Genomic DNA, 18,347 nt, shown 5'->3' with positions numbered 1-18,347 from the left:
ATGATATGCAATCGCCTTAGCGATTGCCACATTTGAAAAATAAGCGTTTTTTCAGGGTTTTGACCCAAAATTTGAATTCCTTGATATTTTCCCATGTTAAAATTTCGTTTTAAAGGATATTTTTTACTGGAAATTTAAATACGATCAATAAACAATAATATTTACATGATTCTTCATAATTGCATCCGTTGTTGATTTCACACGGGCCGATTCTGCGCAAAGAGAGTGTTTACGACTATGACAGTTCAACATGTGTTCAATGTGAATGAACCTTAAATATCTTGTGAAAGTATGCGATTGTTTGGAGAACATAATTAATTGGCGTATAGCAGTAGGTCTTATTCTGTATCTTGGTAACTGTATTTGTAAATGGTGTGATTTCGGAGTATTTGGACTGCGAAAGGACTTGTCTTACAGTAGCGATAGTGGCTATTTGGAGATGTAGCAACACAATATGCAACAGGAAAGTATCGATTAGAAAGTCATCTTGGTTTGAAAAAACACAATTTAAAAATTAAAAAAATCATTTTATCGCATATTTTTTGGTTTATAAATGTGCTCAAGATTTTGTAATTCATGAACTGGAAACTTCTCAAAAAACTATAACCGATTGGTATAATTTTGGACGAGAAGTGTGTGAAATATATTTAGAAAAATACGGTAGTAATATCATCGGGGGGGGGGGGGGAGGGGGCTGGAAAAATTGTTGAAATTAATCAAATCAATCAAAATTTGAGAAAAGGAAATATCACAAAGGAAGACGTGTTTGAAGGATTTAAAAGGGATTCCAAAAATTGGTTTTTTTTTGTCAGCGTGGCAGACAGAACTGCAGATACCCTGGTGACTAAAATCAAGAAGCACATAAGGCCAAACACAATGTTCTATCATAATCGATTGTTGGAGAACATATAGTTCCCTCAGTGAAGAAGGATTTAATCCACATTGGTAGTTTTGTGGATCCGAATTCAGGTGCCCACAAAAACACGATCGAATCAACTTGGAGGGCACTTAAAAATCTTTACCAACACACGGAACATAGAAAGTACTGTTTGACAGTTACTTTGCACAGTATTGTGTCAGGAAACTAATTTTAAAAGAATTCATCGATCCATTTATCACTTTCTGTCAAATTATTAAAGTTTACAATCCAGAATCAGCAAAATCAGACTTTGTAACGGACACAAAAACATAACTTTCAAATACAACCTCCAAAAATCAAGAAAGACTACCTTTTACAGATGTAACTAACACCCTTAATAACAGTCTGGATGATTTTCAGTTATAAGGTAAGCTAATATCATTATCTGAACCTGTTTTTATTGCAAGTCGCCGAAAAAATGGCGTCGAAATGTTTGTATAGCAACCAGGATGTGGGTCCCGTGACATGTGCATTGCGTAAACTTCCGGGGACCGGCAAAGGAAATTCTACCCCTATTGATTTTGAGGTCACAAGGTCAAAGGTCAAGGATCGAACTGGACATAGGAGTATACTTAACACTCAATATCTGGAGAAACCTTTTTTGATGGACATCACACTTGGTACACTGTTAAATCGTCAGAAGATGACCTGTATTGATTTTGAGGTCACATGGTCAAGGGTCAAGCTGGACATAGAAATATACTCTCCGCTCAATATCTTGAGAACCCTTTGCTTGACAGATATCAAACTTGTTACACTAGTACATCTTCAGGGGTTAATGGCCCCTATAGATTTTTAGGTTACATGATCAATCCACTCTGGACATAGGAAGATTTCGTCTGCTCAATATTTTGAAATTGTTTGGCACTACTATCAATTAAATGATGCATGTGTATAACCTTTTTCAATTTTGTACCATGGGGACTTACATGTACATGTTCACAAACATTTCTTGTTTCAAATTTGGAACACCAGACAAGTTCTTACAAAATGATAGGAAACTATTTCTCATGAGTTGTGTTTTTATATTGCAGGCTAGGCACTGCCACTAGATATAGTACGAGTTCAAAGATGATTACAAGGATAGAAGGTTAAAACACTCTGATTTAGTACACGCCAGAGTCTGCATCTAGTAAAACTTCGTTGATCCAGTCTCTGCATATAGTAAATACTGCATATATTATATAAGAGTAAACGAATAAAAATAAAACAGTCTCGATTGAAATCAGCATATCGCAAATTCTATATAAATAACGTGTATTTTTCCTTTCCTCATACTGAGTCGTACAAATACATATTTTCAAGACAAATTGCAAACAAACTAAGCAGAGCACAATCATCACAATTTCCAGTCGCTTTATGTTTTAAAACATATTACATGTATGAGGTCATTGAACATTACGAATTAATTTCATAACAAATAAAAATTGTTCGTCCCCAGCACTATGCTATACACTCGTGTTACTGTACCAGCTATCGTGACATAAACCGTAGAATACATGTCGGCTGGCTAAATAACCATTCATGTCCTTTCAACATCTAAAATGCAAATATTAAATTTAGTCTATTAAATATTAAATATAAAATTGATTGTTAACAATGCACTCACATGCTTAAATTCTCTTGGATGTCCTGTAACATCAACTTATTTGTCCGTTGCCTCTGTCATTTTAAAATTGCTCACACATAGAACATGCTTTCGCACACCGAATATATTTATACAATGCGAACATTGGGTGTTAACAATGCGCTCACAAGTTATAGTCCTCTTGAAATTTCTGTAGTTTCTCTGCAACGAGATGCTTTTCTTCCCTTGAAACAAAGTGCAATACATTGTCCTCTGGAATAAAATAATTTTCGATCTTTCCATTTCTTACACATTTGGTAAGTTCTTTGATACTTTGTTTAAAACGAGTTTCCTTCAGCTCCATGTCGAAACTGTCATGATTTTCATAAAACTTCAGCATAAACATCTTCAGATGATAACTGCAGAATTTATCGATTTCACTTTGACTTTCCTCTTTGATGTTTTCCTTTACTTTTTTCAGAAGTTTGAAGACTTCTTTGCGGCAGCCGTTGTCATATTGATTAGCATGGAGAATCAGTTCTTTCTCGGCGTGCGAGAAAGACACGCGCCAAAGAAGGTTGCTATCTGGATGAGCTGTAATGAATTTAAACATAAAACATCACGAGATATTCCAAATGAGCATTCACTAACGTCTTAATTTACTTGTCTGATTAAACTATGTGCTGGGATAGCGATTTTCTAGGATGTTTGTGCTTTGGAGTGTGTGTGTGTTTGAATTATATTTTCGTAAATTCTGTGGTTATACATGTACACGTAGATGCCTTTCGGTTCAAGACGTTTATGTATAATTAACGTTTATTATTATTATTTTTATCAATTAAAGGACACAGGTACCTGGAGTATGGATATTACTACCCCCTCCCCCTTTTTGATAATTGTTTTTGATGGCAATAATTTATCTAAAATGTGTGAATTCCCGGTTTATCTCATCCCTCTTTCGATTTATGTAATCGGTTCACGCTTTTTGTAAGCTTTAGAGATTGACTTTCTACCGGTATAATAAAATACACAACGTATGAAGCCAAAAAAATTGTAAACAAACAGGGGAGTCCCCGTTTCGGGGCACATTTTCCAAATAAATGCAGCGGTCTATTCATCTATCATAAACACAAAACAAGTGCTTAATCATGTTTACGCTAAATACTACATGAAATCCAACTGTGACAGATTTTAAGTTCTCTACACATATAGCACTGTCCTGATAATATGAAATGCTAGGCAGAGATAAAGGCCAAACTGACGTTATTAGCATTGAGTTTGTCTGAACACCGTTGGGTATTATGAAAACAATAAAGGTCAACAAATAAAAAAAGGATATGGACTGCGATGCTTCAAACAACGGAATACTTTATGCAGCGCGTTAGCGTTTCATAACAAGTCTCTCTGCCAGAAGCGTTGCAGTTCATACCCTCTATGTATTTTCAAAAATGAAATTTATTTCCTATACCGTATAGCGGGGTGTTCCGCGATGTTATAAATTTGGCTTATTTTGGCGGTTAGATAGCTTTCCGCCAAAATTTCAGTCGCCAAGCATGCACCCTATTGCGACTTCAGTATTTGAAAAAGAGACAACTCTTTCCTGTCCGCCAAAATTTATTCCGCTAAAATTATTAGCATACAACTGAGCCAGCAAATCGCCAAATTTTAGACCCGCGGAATAAACCCGCTATACGATATTTACATTCTACCTCCATTTCTGTTGAAATTCTTGTCATTAAAATAGCTATCTTTTTTATATGCGCATTGTGTTTTTTTTTTACAATTGTAACACATTCGTAATGAAATGACAATCGTTACAATGCGTAGAGATACCAAAGGCAAAACACTGGATATGTAAATATTACTTAAATATGACAATTAGGAATATGACAAAACTTTCTTACATCCAGGAAATGTCTTCGTAACAACATGAAAACATTCCGTTGCAATTTTAACATTGCTGTCTCTGAGCCATTGTGGACGGATTTCTCTAGCAGTTTGAGGCCAGCCTTCCACTCTAATTGCGGGAACAAGATCAATGTCGATGGGCTTTACACCTTGAACTTGTAAATCATAGAGCACCGTGAACGCAGGACTCCCGTCAAGGCGTTTCTTTCCTAAAAAAAAAAAACCCAAAAGAAAAACCAAGGCAACTATCACTGTGAAAGTAGGATTTCCGACTTGGTGTGACTTTCGCAAAGAGAAAACAATGAAAATGTCGATGTCAAAGCAAAACGTCCGATAAGACGTGCCTTTCCTTTAAAAAAAAAAAACGAGGAAATATCACTTTTGATCGAACAGCACTTCAATGCTTGTACCATAAAGATCTGTTTTAACTGTTTAAGGGGTCCTACGAATTTTGATACATCCCAACTTGTTACGATAGTCAGTAACCTATCATTGGGTCAAATGCTGTCTGACATGTTCCATACAGATTCTTGGTAACATTGATTTTCATTACGGATAACTTAGTCTAACTGATGAAGACATACATATAGGGCTCACGGCGGGGTATGACCGGTCAACAGGATATGCTTACTCCTCCTAGATACCTGATGACACCTCTGATATGTCCAGGGTCCGTGTTTTGTATTGCTTATAGAGGTTAGAAAATTAATCACTGTTCGTAATCTTCACCTTTCAAAGGCATCTAATGCTAAAACATTCATATCTATATTTCTATATTCATATGAAGCAGAATTTATTTTTTAAAAACTTATACTCGAGAAGAAATCTTTTGCTGTGGCCTTCAATTCGACATTTAAATATATCGACGACGTTTTGTCTACTAGCAATGTGAACTTGCATTCATATGTTGAATCAATATATCCCTGTGAGCTCGAAATAAAAGACACTACAGAGTCGTCCACTTTTGCTTCATACTTAGATATTTTATTTAAAGTAGATATTAACGGCAAACTGACAACTCAACTGTGTGAGAAACGGGATGATTTCAACTTCTCCATCGTCAATTTCTCATATCTATGTAGCAATATTCCATTATCACCTGCATATGATGTTTATATCTCTCAACTGATTCGATACGCTAGAGCTTGTTCTGCGTATAGTTAGTTTTTAAATCGAGGTAAGCAACTGAAAAACAAGTTGATGGTACAGGGGTTTCAACTGTCTCGGTTGAAATCAGCATTTCGCAAATTTTATGGTCGTTATAACGATCTAGTTCGTCAATACAACCTATCATTGGGTCAAATGCTGTCTGACATGTTTCACACCGATTGTTAGGTCGTTCTTGGCACACTGATTTTGATGACTACGGATATCTCCGTTTATTTGATCAGGATATAGGGCTCACGGCTGGTGTGACCGGTCGACAGGGGATGATTACTCCTCCTAGACACTTGATCCCACCTCTTGTGTGTCCAGGGGTCCGTGTTTGCCCAACTATCTACTTTGTATTACTTATAGGAGTTATCAGATTGATCACTGTTCGTTATCTTCACCTTTCATGTTATCCCTTATTCTACCACAATTATTGCAAAGCTCAAAGGAATGCAACCGTCATAATTCTGCGATATACCTTCATACGTAATAACTAATGTGAAAATGATGCACATCTTGCGTATCGTGTCTCGATAACTGATAATTTGATATTGATAAGCAGAATAATTAATTAGTATATGCTGCAAAGCAATTTCATAAATGACCGTATATCCACCGTCTGAATTCCAAGATCAATACACATGTAAACAAACATGTATATATACAAACAAGTTAATCCTCTTTCACTCTTGGGTTGGGTATTTAAAGGAGTGTCAACATCAAAATAAATACTTTCATAGTTTTCAAAATACATTTAGTGCACCCTACCATCTCACCTTACCCATCAACAAAATTATGCAACCAGTCCTTTTGAGAATTTACAATGACATCATGGTGACTTCATTCGTAGCTGTACCTGTATAGGTAAACGATCGCTTGTAATTTTCAGAGCCGTTGTAGGATAGAAAATAGTTTTTGTTTTTGTGACTGATGTAGGATAACCTACACGGTCGGGAAATGTTGTTTGGAATATAAAAGCTTCGGCTATCATCTCATCTTTTATATTTCAAACAAAATTCCTCAACCTCGGAGGTCATCCTGCAACGCACACGCAAACGATATCTTTATTTCTTAATCAAACAACATCCAAAGGAAGATCATCAGATTCAAATAGAGCTGTAAAACTCACGTAATCAAAAGCCTGCAAGCTGGCTCCTTTTCACATGAATTTATACTGTGTTTTATACTCTTGTTAAACAAGAAAATATTTATAAAGAAACATTTAACGAAGCTAAGACCCCACAAACGCTTACTTTTTGTGCGTCTGCCTTCTCTGAAGTTTCCACTTTCGATACACTCTTTGAAAATGTTGAACATATAATCTTTAAAACGATTGGGAACCAGGTATCCATTTTCATTACAAAGCGAGTCAAGACTCTTGTTAGTTGTTCGAATTTTCTTAATTTTACAAAATCCAGGTGGGCAGTGTGTAAAATCAGCCTCCATGTTGGCTTTAGGATAAAACATGAAATCAAACTCATCGTCATAGTCTATCTGTAAAACATCAAGTTTCCATTTACAATACGGTTGCAATACTACACGTTGATAGTTTTAAAACCCAAATACAGTAAATAATTTTGTAATTGATGTTTTAAAAGTAAGAATGATAATGTTCTACAGTGTATTACAATTATGATGCACTTTTCTCCTACACAAGGTTTATTTAAAATGGGTGTTGTTAAAACACGGAACGGAAAATACAGTAATGGACCATAAAAAGGACCAAATCAATACAATTTTTTTCCGTTAGATATATCGACGACGTTTTGTCTATTAACAATAATAACTTTCATTCATATGTCCCTTTAATATATCCCCATGAGCTCGAAATAAAAAACACCACAGAGTCGTCCGCTTCAGCTTCATACTTTATTGAAAGTAGACATTAACGGCAAACTGACAACTCAACTCAAGCTCTTGCATGTCGAATCAGTTGAGATATATAAACACCATATGCAAGTGATAAAGGAATATTGCTACATAAATATGGGAAGTTGACGACGGAGAAACTGAAATCATCCCGTTTGTCATGAAGTTGAGTTGTTAGTTTGGTCTCTAAAGTATTAGATCTAACGACACTGTGGGCTATATAAATTATTTACCTTTGTTCTGTCATAGTAAGAACCCGACTTAAGAACATCCAATGGGATATGTGAAGTCCATTCCATGACTTTTTGTAATTCCTCCAGAAATCTGTTGATCCTGTCTACTCTTAGTTAAGTTTCGGGTTTGCGTCGTATAATGCTTGCTTCTTGCATTATCACGTATTTACCAAAATCCAATACAGGACAGGATCTTAAAGGACCTGAAACGATGTTGAGAATTAAACATGCCCTTTTTTTGCCTGTAGGAAAGGATCAAGGAATGGAAAAACAGGCGGATAGAGAGAAGGAGGGAGTAAGAGGGATAATCTACATATTATGTAACTTATCATTGCTCATCATTAGATGTAAAGACATATTTCAACAGTGAAATATGTTATCATAAAGATTTGCCCGCGTGCGTGTGCCATTGTGATCTCTATTTCTTGTACCTTTGTCTTTCCTGCCAGCAGTAGGAGGTTGAACGTGATCCTTTGCAGTTTTATCTTCACTTTTTCTCTCTCTCGTAGTACTCATGATTGGAGGCTTTTTCCTTTCATCCGTACTCTGAAGTTTTTCATTACTGGGATATAAGTCATTACTTCCTCCACCATTCTGTCCTTCACCTTTTCTCCTGTCTCTTTTAGCTTTTGGACGTGCTCCTGCTTTGACTGGAGTCAACGGTGCTGCACTAGCACCTATGTCAGAAGACTCAGGATACTTGGCGTGGACTTTAGACTTGTGAATCCGCAGTCCATGCTCAGTTTTGAAATTGTTTCTCTGGCAAATTTCACACTTAAATGCCATTGTATTTGTCTGAAGAAAAATGTTTTACTATAGGTATTTTTTTTAAACTTGTAAGTAGTAGTTACCCCATATAATATTGTTGGTTATGTGCAGATACCCGATGGGTGTGGTCATAATGACACGAGGGAACGTACTTCCCGAGTGTCATTATGACCACGCCCATCGGGTATCTGAACATTATCAACAATATTATATGGGGTAAGTGACTTGTACCATAGTTTACTATTATTCATTATATTTTATTATAGCTTTCGGGAGCGCGGTCGCCTGTTTACTATATGATGCCAATTGTTATGTCTTTACATTACACTTTGTACACCATATATTTCTATCATAATGACTTTCTATCACAAAAAATGTATGTTCATTAATTGTTTTTAAAAAGCCGTTTTTAAAGTGCATATAAATGTTTGGACTGTTGGTTTTGATATTTGTATTTAACATTTACGCATTCTCCGACTTTTAGTGCCAGTATTGGGTTTAAAGAATTGAAATTTAAAAATTCAAATAAAATTGCAAGAACCCATATTCGTGCATTTTTCTGTTCAAAAATTTAGCAATATTCAAGTGATGATGGTGGTTACTCTTTTGAAAATCCTATTTGATATCCTTCATTCTAATACATATTTTGACTAAATTGGCTGGAAAAGCATTTACATGTATATACAATAAATTTTAAGAAATGGTGAAACATGAGAAGAAAAAAAGAATTGTAAGACGCAAAACCATAAAAAACACAAGTCTGTTTCACTCTGTCCACTAAACAAGTTTATCTCTCAAACACGTTCTTATCACGTGACTCATGCTTATGTGTATGATGAAGTTGTAAACTTCCCCAATATCTATAAATCATTTAGCAGCACTTCCATTTTAAAACACTCCAAAACATCGTCAACTATTCCATAAATCCTAATTACCTTCATTTTTCTTTTATGCTAATACGTGTTATATTCAAAATACATTATCATATCATATTTTAAAATAAACTTGAGAGTTATTGGGTAAGGATAATGAGTTATTTGAAATAGACAAAACATTTTGTCAGTTAATTTTTTGTGGAAAAATCTTTTAAACTGTTTTCTTGGTTCTGGGCAGTCTAATTACCGAAAATGGGTATATTGAATGCTGCATTGTAAAATGGATTATAAGATCAAGTTTATTTTAATGATTATAATCGACACATGACATACATATTATTTAACGATATTTAAAATTCCGTTTTACTTCACCAAAGAATTGTTTTGGTTAGAAATTTAATGAATTCATGTATTCACGTAAACACAATTTTTTATGCTGGATCCGTGTGTAAGAAGTCTGGATCTTTATTCACTGGACTGCAAAGTAACAAATTTAAACGTCCATTGATATACTTTGTATCACGGGGAGTTTTAAATAAATCATCATATTGACTATCGGCATTGTATTTTATGTTTCAGTTATAGAACTGTTTTGATTAATGTTCCTTTTCCGATAAGTTTGGGATCAGACAAACGCCTCACCGTCTTTTTTACTGCTAACAGAATTAAAATAATGTTTCCCTCTCTCATCTGCTTTTGAGAACATTGGCTTTAGAGCCATATAATTAATTTTTATCTGGCCTAATCTTACTATTGCCTACTGTGATAAATAGTCTCATTTGCTTTTAACAATACAATAATACAGTAATTTACTAATACTGGTGTGATGAAAAATTGAAGCAAACTTTTTTTGTATTATAAAGGTATTGTACTTTTGGTGATATGTGTGTTTTGATAATATATGAACCGATTCAGACATCTTCAATCGAAGTCTTAACCCAGCAACATGAGAATCTATATGCGTCGGTCCAAATTTGCATCAACCCATATAGCTAGAAGTTATTTTGTTGAACTTTTCTTTATGTTTATGCTTGGAGCCATTAATGCTGTTGGTGAAGGTAAAGACGCAGCGACACAAACCTCTCTCTCTCTCTCTCTCTCTCTCTCTCTCTCTCTCTCTGTGTGTGTGTGTGTGTGTGTGTGTGTGTCTCTATCTCTCTATCTCTCTCTCTCTCTCTCTCTCTCTCTCTCTCGTTGATACCTGGAATATTTTTCGCGTGGGTTCCTCGATAAATCTAGTGTAAATTGCACAAGATCGCGAGATACATGTACATTTTAAAGAACGGAAAAGTGTTTTAAACACACATTTGTTAATATTTTTAAATATGTTGACGATGTTACTGTTAGGGCGATCACAGGTACACTCTAGTTCACGGGATAGCAGATCGATCCTTCGGTTTCCTATGGTGTCCTGATAGAGCAATGTCCATAAAGCAATAGTGCGTTTCTTAAAATGTGGTTTAATTATCTTTTCCAGCGAGTGGGGGGAGTGAGATAGAGGTGTATGATTATTTTATCTGCTTTAAAGATTGCAAAAAGAGGGAGTGTGATATGCGTGCGTGTTTGTTTAACCTGATTGAGATTCACAATTTATACAAGTAGTTGTGAAATGTGTTTCAAGATATACCGGGGTAGAGGCAATCCCAAAACTTTATACACAGAAGATAAATATTTATTTTGATAATCACAAGATCTCAAAGTCATTTAGATATACAAATGAAATCAATGATTTAAAGGTCTTTATCATCAATTCATTAATGCGCGCAATGATCGAATAATTGCTCTCTTCATTGATTTGTAGCGTACAACAATTTAGGTTATGCGCACAATAATTCTTTCAGAGAGAGCAACTATCTAATTAGAGATTAGATAATTCCTGTGCACATAAATTCCTTACACAACATCGTTGTAAAAACAAATAAAGATATCCTCAGTTTAATTAAAGAGATCATAGAATCATCTATACATGTACATGTATCAAGCTCCAAATTAAATTAAATAAAGCACTCAATCAACCACATTGATACCCTCATCAATTGAAATAATGTGCGAATCATATGAATTACTGCACACATGATCTAAGAGGATTATACAAGATTCATATATATATATATATATATATATATATATATATATATATATATATATATATAAAGCACAAACAAACAATTATAACACCCAACCTTACGTTTACCCCTAGGATCTAAACGATACATGTGAAAATCAATTAATTAATATATAAAGCACTAAATAATCCCACCGCCTAGCAAGATTGTCAAACCAGTGCGTAAGTCCACTCGGCCACAGGGAAGTCGTTGTGGCCGAGTGGACCTACGCACTGGTTTGACAATCTTGCTAGTCGGTGGGTGCCGTACGTCGCTGGTTCGACCCCGGGCTGGGGCGAAAATTTTCAGTACCTAGTTGTGATTATTTAGTGCTATAATAATTATAAGTTTCAGTTACAAAATAAACATAATAAATCTAGTTTATACCTATGTGAGCTCTATTTTTGATCAAAAGGTTTTTACGACATACATACCTCTTTTTCGTCGGAGATCTGTCTCTCAAGACTATGTTTCCCAGAATTTCTCTAGTACACTTTCTCTTTCAACGTTTTACATATACATCACTTGGATCAATGTGCATTCGATATTCAGAGGTCACAGCACTTTATCAAGTGTATTTCATTTATCATTGTGAACTTACATGGTTAACAAACTGATAATTCAATTTGGATGCATAGTTTACTTTCTTTGACTTTCATTTTGTGTACTACAATTACCTCTGATAAAATTTCTTCAGTAATTAAACGTATGGTTTTCAGTAGATTATAGAAACAATTACAGAGACAATTGAATATCCAAAAGCTCGGACAATATATTAGCATTTAGGGCTAATTATTAAAAAATTGCTTTTTGTTTCAGATTTTTGACATTATATTGTACATTTCTACTGTGAAGATCCAGTCGATAGACAGGGACACACCACAGAGTCGCCCACTTCTGCTCCATACTTAGATATTTTATTGAAAGTATATATTAACGGCAAACTGACAACTCAACTGTATAACAAAAGGAATGATTTCAGCTTCTCCATCGTCAACTTCCCATATTTATGTAGCAATATTCCATTATCACCTGCATATGGTGTTTATATCTCTCAACTGATTCAATACGCAAGAGCTTGTTCTGCGTATAGACAGTTTTTGAATCGAGGTATGCTACTGACAAACAAGTTGATGGTACAGGGGTTTCAACAGTCTCGATTGAAGGCAGCATTTCGCAAATTCTATGGTCGTTATAACGATCTAGTTTGTCAATACAACCGGTCATTGGGTCAAATACTGTCTGACGTGTTTCATAGCGAATGTTAGGCCGTTCATGACACACTGATTTTGACTACAGATAATTCCGTTTACCTGATCAACCAAAATAGTTGTCAATAAAATTGGTATTTAAAAAAACGTATCAGCTCATGCATTTAGAATTTCCATGTCGCATCAGTTGACTTGGTGTGAGCAAACGCCACGTGGCTGCAAAGAGGTAAGCCTTGTTTGCAGTCATTCCACCAACGGGAGGAGCCCCCAATCAACCGACCCACGACCAACCTCGTCTAATTTCCTTTAAATTCAAGGATACATGGAACATTCCAAGTTTTAACACATAAAAACCAAATCCTCAGTGAATTGCTGAGGGGGACATCATACAAAGCAATGCCATCCATCATACCCCTTACGTGGAGCAAGGGTTTACCTACTACACTGTTGACTTGAGAACAGTATCTCTCTATTGTATCATCATGTTGGAATATATCCACCTTTATAGTGGAAGTATAAAACAAATCAGAAATAGTTGTGGGGAAATAATTGTTTAATCAATTGCAGACTTTTCAAATAATGAACACAACTGTATGAAGAGTGATGATGCACCCCAAGATCATACCAAAACTGCGAATCTAATTTCCTATTCCTCAAGATATAATCATTTTCTTTGTAAAGTCCAAGAGTTTCAAACCAGGGTATCTTAGCCACCAGATCCACATGCACATCTTCCCCAACTCGACTGAGAAGCTATGAAAGCTAGCTCAAAGATGGTTGAATCATGACACCATCCACTAGCATGACATGTTTCTGCAATATTTGGTGCATGATTGGAACAAGTAACTATTAAATTGATGCTGTGGCAATTAATAAATCACAATACCCACAAAGTTGGGTCCCTATTAAACACAAGGCAAAACCACACAAAAATATAATACTTCCATTGTTGTCCCTATATACTTGGACAGTTATTGGACATTACAATTTACTCCATAAAACGCATACTTTGATTTTAGATTTTCATAACCCCATTTCATAATGGGGTTTCATAGGCATTAAAACACACTACTGTTAGGACACGAAACATTTAACAGTTGTGGACACATGATGTGTATCTGTAAAATACGGGCTTCATCAACATTAAGGGGGCTTGTCAAGATAAAACAAGCACATCATCCAATTGTGCATTTCTGGAAATGGATAGTCACAACCTCTAGCTGCGCAATGAAAGCAATTGACAAGTAAGCTACCAAGCACACGACATGGTTTACTATGTTGGCCAGATTAGCAGATGCGAGATAACCAGACTACTTACTATTTTTTAATTGGACCGAGACCTGGACGCCGTTTCATCAATAAGCGTAAATTTTCAACTAACTAAGTCTTACGCCGACTACGTAAATCTAGTTACGTATAATCTTAGTTTAGCGCAAACCGCGTTCCACGAAACGACGTAAATACATGCGTACGTTACTACTCGACTAAGTTTTCAACTAAGCGTACGTGCTTAGTTACCGCGTCCTGAGCATGCGTACATCATACTTTCGTTTTTTCACTTGTCGTCTGGACCAAAATAATGAATGAAAAGAACGCAAAGAAAATGCACAAGCAGAATTGGGAGGGGATAGAGATGGCCGTGTTGGCAGAGGCAGTAAAATTTCCCTATACCATACTATTTGGGCACTGCATACTAAATCAAACATATCACTCCATAAACAAAATTTGTTTTTATCTATATAAGTCTATGTATATATTTTACATCTCTTCTTCTACAAAAAGTAGTTCTTTTATTATTTCAAAGGTCATTATATTTTAAGTGCATGTAGGTCAACACGATACATCTACATTGTATATAGATATTAACTATATATTTATACTTTAATTGTATAATCAATGTAGACTCATAGCCCTAAATGTGTTTGAACAAATTGAATATATGTGCATATTTTACAGTTTGTGATTATATACAGGCACGTACCATCGTTTTGCAAAGCGACGGGGAGGGGGGGGGGGGGGTGCAGCTGGGACATAAATTAGATCTTTTTATCTTGCGTTATAACGAGAGAAAAACATGTTTTGTCCTATCTGCAAAATCCTAATTCGGAGATGGGTGGTGTTGGAATCAGTGATTTCCACACTTTTTTCTCTCTCAGGTTTCATTTTCTTCAATCGTGGGGGTGCTCTAGTCTTCTATTATGAGTGCCTCAAAACATTCTCCTACAAACATCGTGGGGGTGGGGGGTGGGGTGCTAGACTTCTTCTATTAATGCTCATGATCATACCTCACTAAATAGTTTTTATTCATAAATTCCTCTCATTCACTTACAGTACAAATTTTAAAATACCGTAGTGGAGTAGCAACGCAGGTTGACCCCCCCCCCCCCCACTCCCATTCACTCCGATTCGTGCCTGATATACATGTACATGTAGATGTTTTCCTTTATTTGATAACATAAAATATATATCTGTACGGTTTATCCTGCACATCACTTATCACCGAAAGTCGTCAAGTATCAAACTGTTACGAAGACCTTTTTTTTTATTTGGAAGAACTTTATTATTGATATTTTAAAAATCTTCAAAAAATCCCGTCTTAATAAATACATAATATAGTTATATGATGTATCTCTTCAGACGGGATTTAAGATATACAATAGAAAATAGTAGATCTTAAAGTAACTGTTCATGAAATATACATGTACTCCCGTAAATCCACCCACCATACGACAGAGATCGAATTGAATCGAGGTAGCTAAACATTTGTTCCAAGTTAGTCAGAGCGGAAGTTTTGAAGAGATTTACAAATAGCCTACATATAATACAACAAAGTGATTGTTCCCTTTACGGTGGACTACTTTACAAAGGGATTTTGGAATAACATTCATCATTCATGTACAGATAGTAAGAAAAGCCATAAATTTACTAGTTTTCAAAGGGAAGTAACCCTTATGGCCTTACATATTTATCGTTGTAAACGTCTAAAAGCATCCTGTCTTGAAAAAATCGATCACGATCCAAAGCTCGTCGGTAAAAATTCCATATATATTTACAAACAGTTAACAGTCGGCCATGACTTTTGCTTACGTAGGTACTTACGTAAAGGTTCGACCTGACGTAGTGTTTGTACTAGTTAGTAGAAAACTTGCGTAAATTCTAATCTTACGCCATTTAATGAAACGGACTTACGTAAAATATTTAGTCTAGTCAGAAAGTTACGCCAAACTAAGCTTACGCAACTAGTTACGATGTTTGATGAAACGGCGTCCTGTTTCATTCAATTTTAGCAACTTTATTTATTTTAGTACGTGAATGAAGTTGACCAACTCCTGCAAATTGAGGCTGGTACTCTGTAATTGGTGTAGAACACCGTAGATGATAATGTGTAATAGAAATTTCAACGAATAATGTCTCCCCAATTCTAATACCTACTTAGATCTGCAGCTCTATTCAAGAAAAGCCCCAACCAATGAAATATATTGAAAAGAGAGGACAAACATTGTTGCCATCATTGCTATGTTACCAATATGGAGAATATATTGAAAAGGTAATGTCCTACATCTACATAACATTAGGCAATGGAAGAAACACGCATCCCAGAAAATAGACCCCACATCCTAGGTCAGACATTTTATCCAGCAGTGTCCCTAAGAAAAAACCAAGATTGTATAAACACTAACCACATCATATGATCCTTTGGTACTAGACATCTACTATGATGATGTGGTTTACATACCTTATACAGAGGATCATACCTTCCCCTAATGAATTGATCTGACTGATTTACAAGGAAATTGGTACAAATTAGGGACTTCCTAAATAGCACTTTTTCGCTACGCATTAAAATTAAACAATATTAATGATAAATTCACTTGGTCTATAATAATACAAATGTTAATCTCAACTGCATCAAATAAAATCGTGATCTTCAGCTTAATTCACCCAAACTTGCAATTCACTGAAACTCATCAGAGTAACACTATTTGAATTCCACTTTATTGACAGAAATTAGGCCATCCGGGTAATGATCAAAAGTGTCCAAGCTAGCCTAATATTTTGTTCTTGATGTAAAAATGTTCCCAGATATAAGACTAGGCATGTAATACTTCGGGATGCATTTATCGAAATTACAAAATCATTAAGAAATGATAAGTAAACTCCTGAATGAACCCAAATCAATTGAAAAGCGCTTCTACAGCCAGCGTGCCTAATAGTTCCTGTTCGTAATTGTGTAATATATCAAGCATTCCTACTTGTAAGACCTAGATAACATTATATAAACTACAATCCTGGGACCAGTAAGCTTAAATTCAAGAGAAAGTCCATTATAGATGTTGAAGAAAATAAACTTGAATGACGATTGGGTATTCAAAGTAACAAGACAGCTATGATGGGCCCCAATACATTGTCGAATATTTGAAATAATTCAGGGACAAAAGACAAGTAAAGCTATGTACAGTAAATAAAACAATTTTCCAATTTTTAAATAAAGAACTCCTCATTCTCACCTCAACGCTATCGCCATCCTCTAGAATCTCAATGACAAGAGCAAATCACTATCTACCGGAAGTTGAGACACATTGCTTGACAATGAATGGAAATGTCTATACATGCATATGCAATTGTATATGCAACTTGGAAGTGTTAGCTATTTAGAGACACAAGACTGCTTGCAGTTGCATCCTTGGTATGGAAAACTGTTGGTTGTACCAAGAGTAATGACCAAACGTAACAATCTGGTATGTCATATTCGTGTTCCTCTAATTGGTTCCGCCGCCGACTACTGACAGCGTTCACCGCATCCTCTAAGCTTAAACCCAGTTGTGTTTGGCGATGGTCCTCTTCCTGGTGGGATCTCAGTCACTCGAAATAAAAACAGCCTTGTGTAAATTTGTTATATTTCTACGTGCCTGTTATGGTATTAAAAAAACGAGACTCTGTAAGTCTTGCCTGTGAGGGTTCGCTTTTATTATCAGAGTGTGACTCAACAGGCGGACGCCGGATTCATTGGGGCCCCAATATCCCGCATCCGATTTTAATGCAAGTATTTCTTGTAAAATAAAGGCATCTGTTCTAGATTTTTTTTAAAAAAATAGACGCTCTTAATGCAAAATGTCGCGTATTTCCTTAAGTTCTGAGTATATTTCAGCATGACCATTTAAATGAAGAGGCTGGAATTCATTAAGTTAGGATTTTCCAAACCCCCATATTCCAAGGTAACCAATAGGGTAGGGGTATTTCATGAATATATAAATATAACAGTATCCATACAACAAGAACTCAAATATAGGAAGAAGATAAAAGGACGGGACAGTAAGAAGATGTCCTGGCTACATATCCTTACACAAAAGTTGGGGCATCTTTATTTTTTCACTTTCTATACTGGATTTTCCCCGCCTAATTTATAAAATCACGGAAACAGCAATGGGATGCATTGCCGCTCCTAAATTGAATCCGAGGGCTTGCTCATATACTCAATATATTACATTTAATTATCGGAAACTTTCCATTTTGATGGTGAACGTATTTTTCTCATACTTGATATAATCCACAGGATGACTGAAGTGTGTTTGTGTCACAATGATGATTATGGAAAATTTACAGTTTGTAATTTCGTCACAAATATTAAACTTATCAGATATGTTGCAACGCTATCTTTTTACAATGTCGTTGCCTGTCAGCCGATCAATACATGAGATAAAATAAGTCCATACATTTCAAATTCTTTTATTGGATAGGA

General features: G+C 35.5%; 1 protein-coding gene across 3 annotated transcripts; it reads right to left on the bottom strand.

Annotated features, from left to right (window-relative positions):
- Positions 1–1,923: 1,923 nt before the first annotated feature.
- Positions 1,924–17,382, bottom strand: LOC125666063 (cyclic GMP-AMP synthase-like). Of its 3 annotated transcripts, none has more exons than XR_008799034.1 (6): positions 11,831–11,957; positions 8,080–8,443; positions 7,649–7,851; positions 6,800–7,040; positions 4,391–6,402; positions 1,924–3,080 (listed from the first exon to the last, which is right to left on the bottom strand). XR_008799034.1 is itself a non-coding variant. In XM_048899189.2 (6 exons), exons 3-6 carry the CDS (start codon positions 7,712–7,714, stop codon positions 2,671–2,673), a joined length of 930 nt encoding a protein of 309 aa, XP_048755146.2. In that variant the 5' UTR covers positions 7,715–7,851; positions 8,080–8,443; positions 17,116–17,382; the 3' UTR covers positions 1,924–2,670. The 3 variants fall into 3 exon arrangements, 2 of the variants coding, with proteins under 2 accessions (XP_048755146.2, XP_048755147.2); XM_048899189.2 differs by lacking the exon at positions 11,831–11,957 and adding an exon at positions 17,116–17,382 and having other exon boundaries at positions 4,391–4,603; XM_048899190.2 differs by having other exon boundaries at positions 4,391–4,603.
- Between the last annotated feature and the right edge of the window lie 965 nt (positions 17,383–18,347).

The sequence above is a fragment of the Ostrea edulis genome, chromosome 10, assembly GCF_947568905.1.
Source record: "Ostrea edulis chromosome 10, xbOstEdul1.1, whole genome shotgun sequence".
Classification (NCBI taxonomy): Eukaryota; Metazoa; Mollusca; class Bivalvia; order Ostreida; family Ostreidae; genus Ostrea; species Ostrea edulis.
Note: the sequence above shows the minus strand (reverse complement) of the source record. Positions and strands in the feature narration are given on the sequence as shown.

Excerpts from the sequence above, each read along its gene's own strand:
- LOC125666063 (XM_048899189.2), bottom strand. The coding sequence starts at position 7,714 with ATGGAATGGACTTCACATATCCCATTGGATGTTCTTAAGTCGGGTTCT. Across the intron at positions 7,041-7,648 it reads CTTACTATGACAGAACAAAG|ATAGACTATGACGATGAGTT; the intron begins GTAAATAATTTA and ends GATGTTTTACAG. Across the intron at positions 3,081-4,390 it reads TACGAAGACATTTCCTGGAT|CTCATCCAGATAGCAACCTT; the intron begins GTAAGAAAGTTT and ends AATTCATTACAG.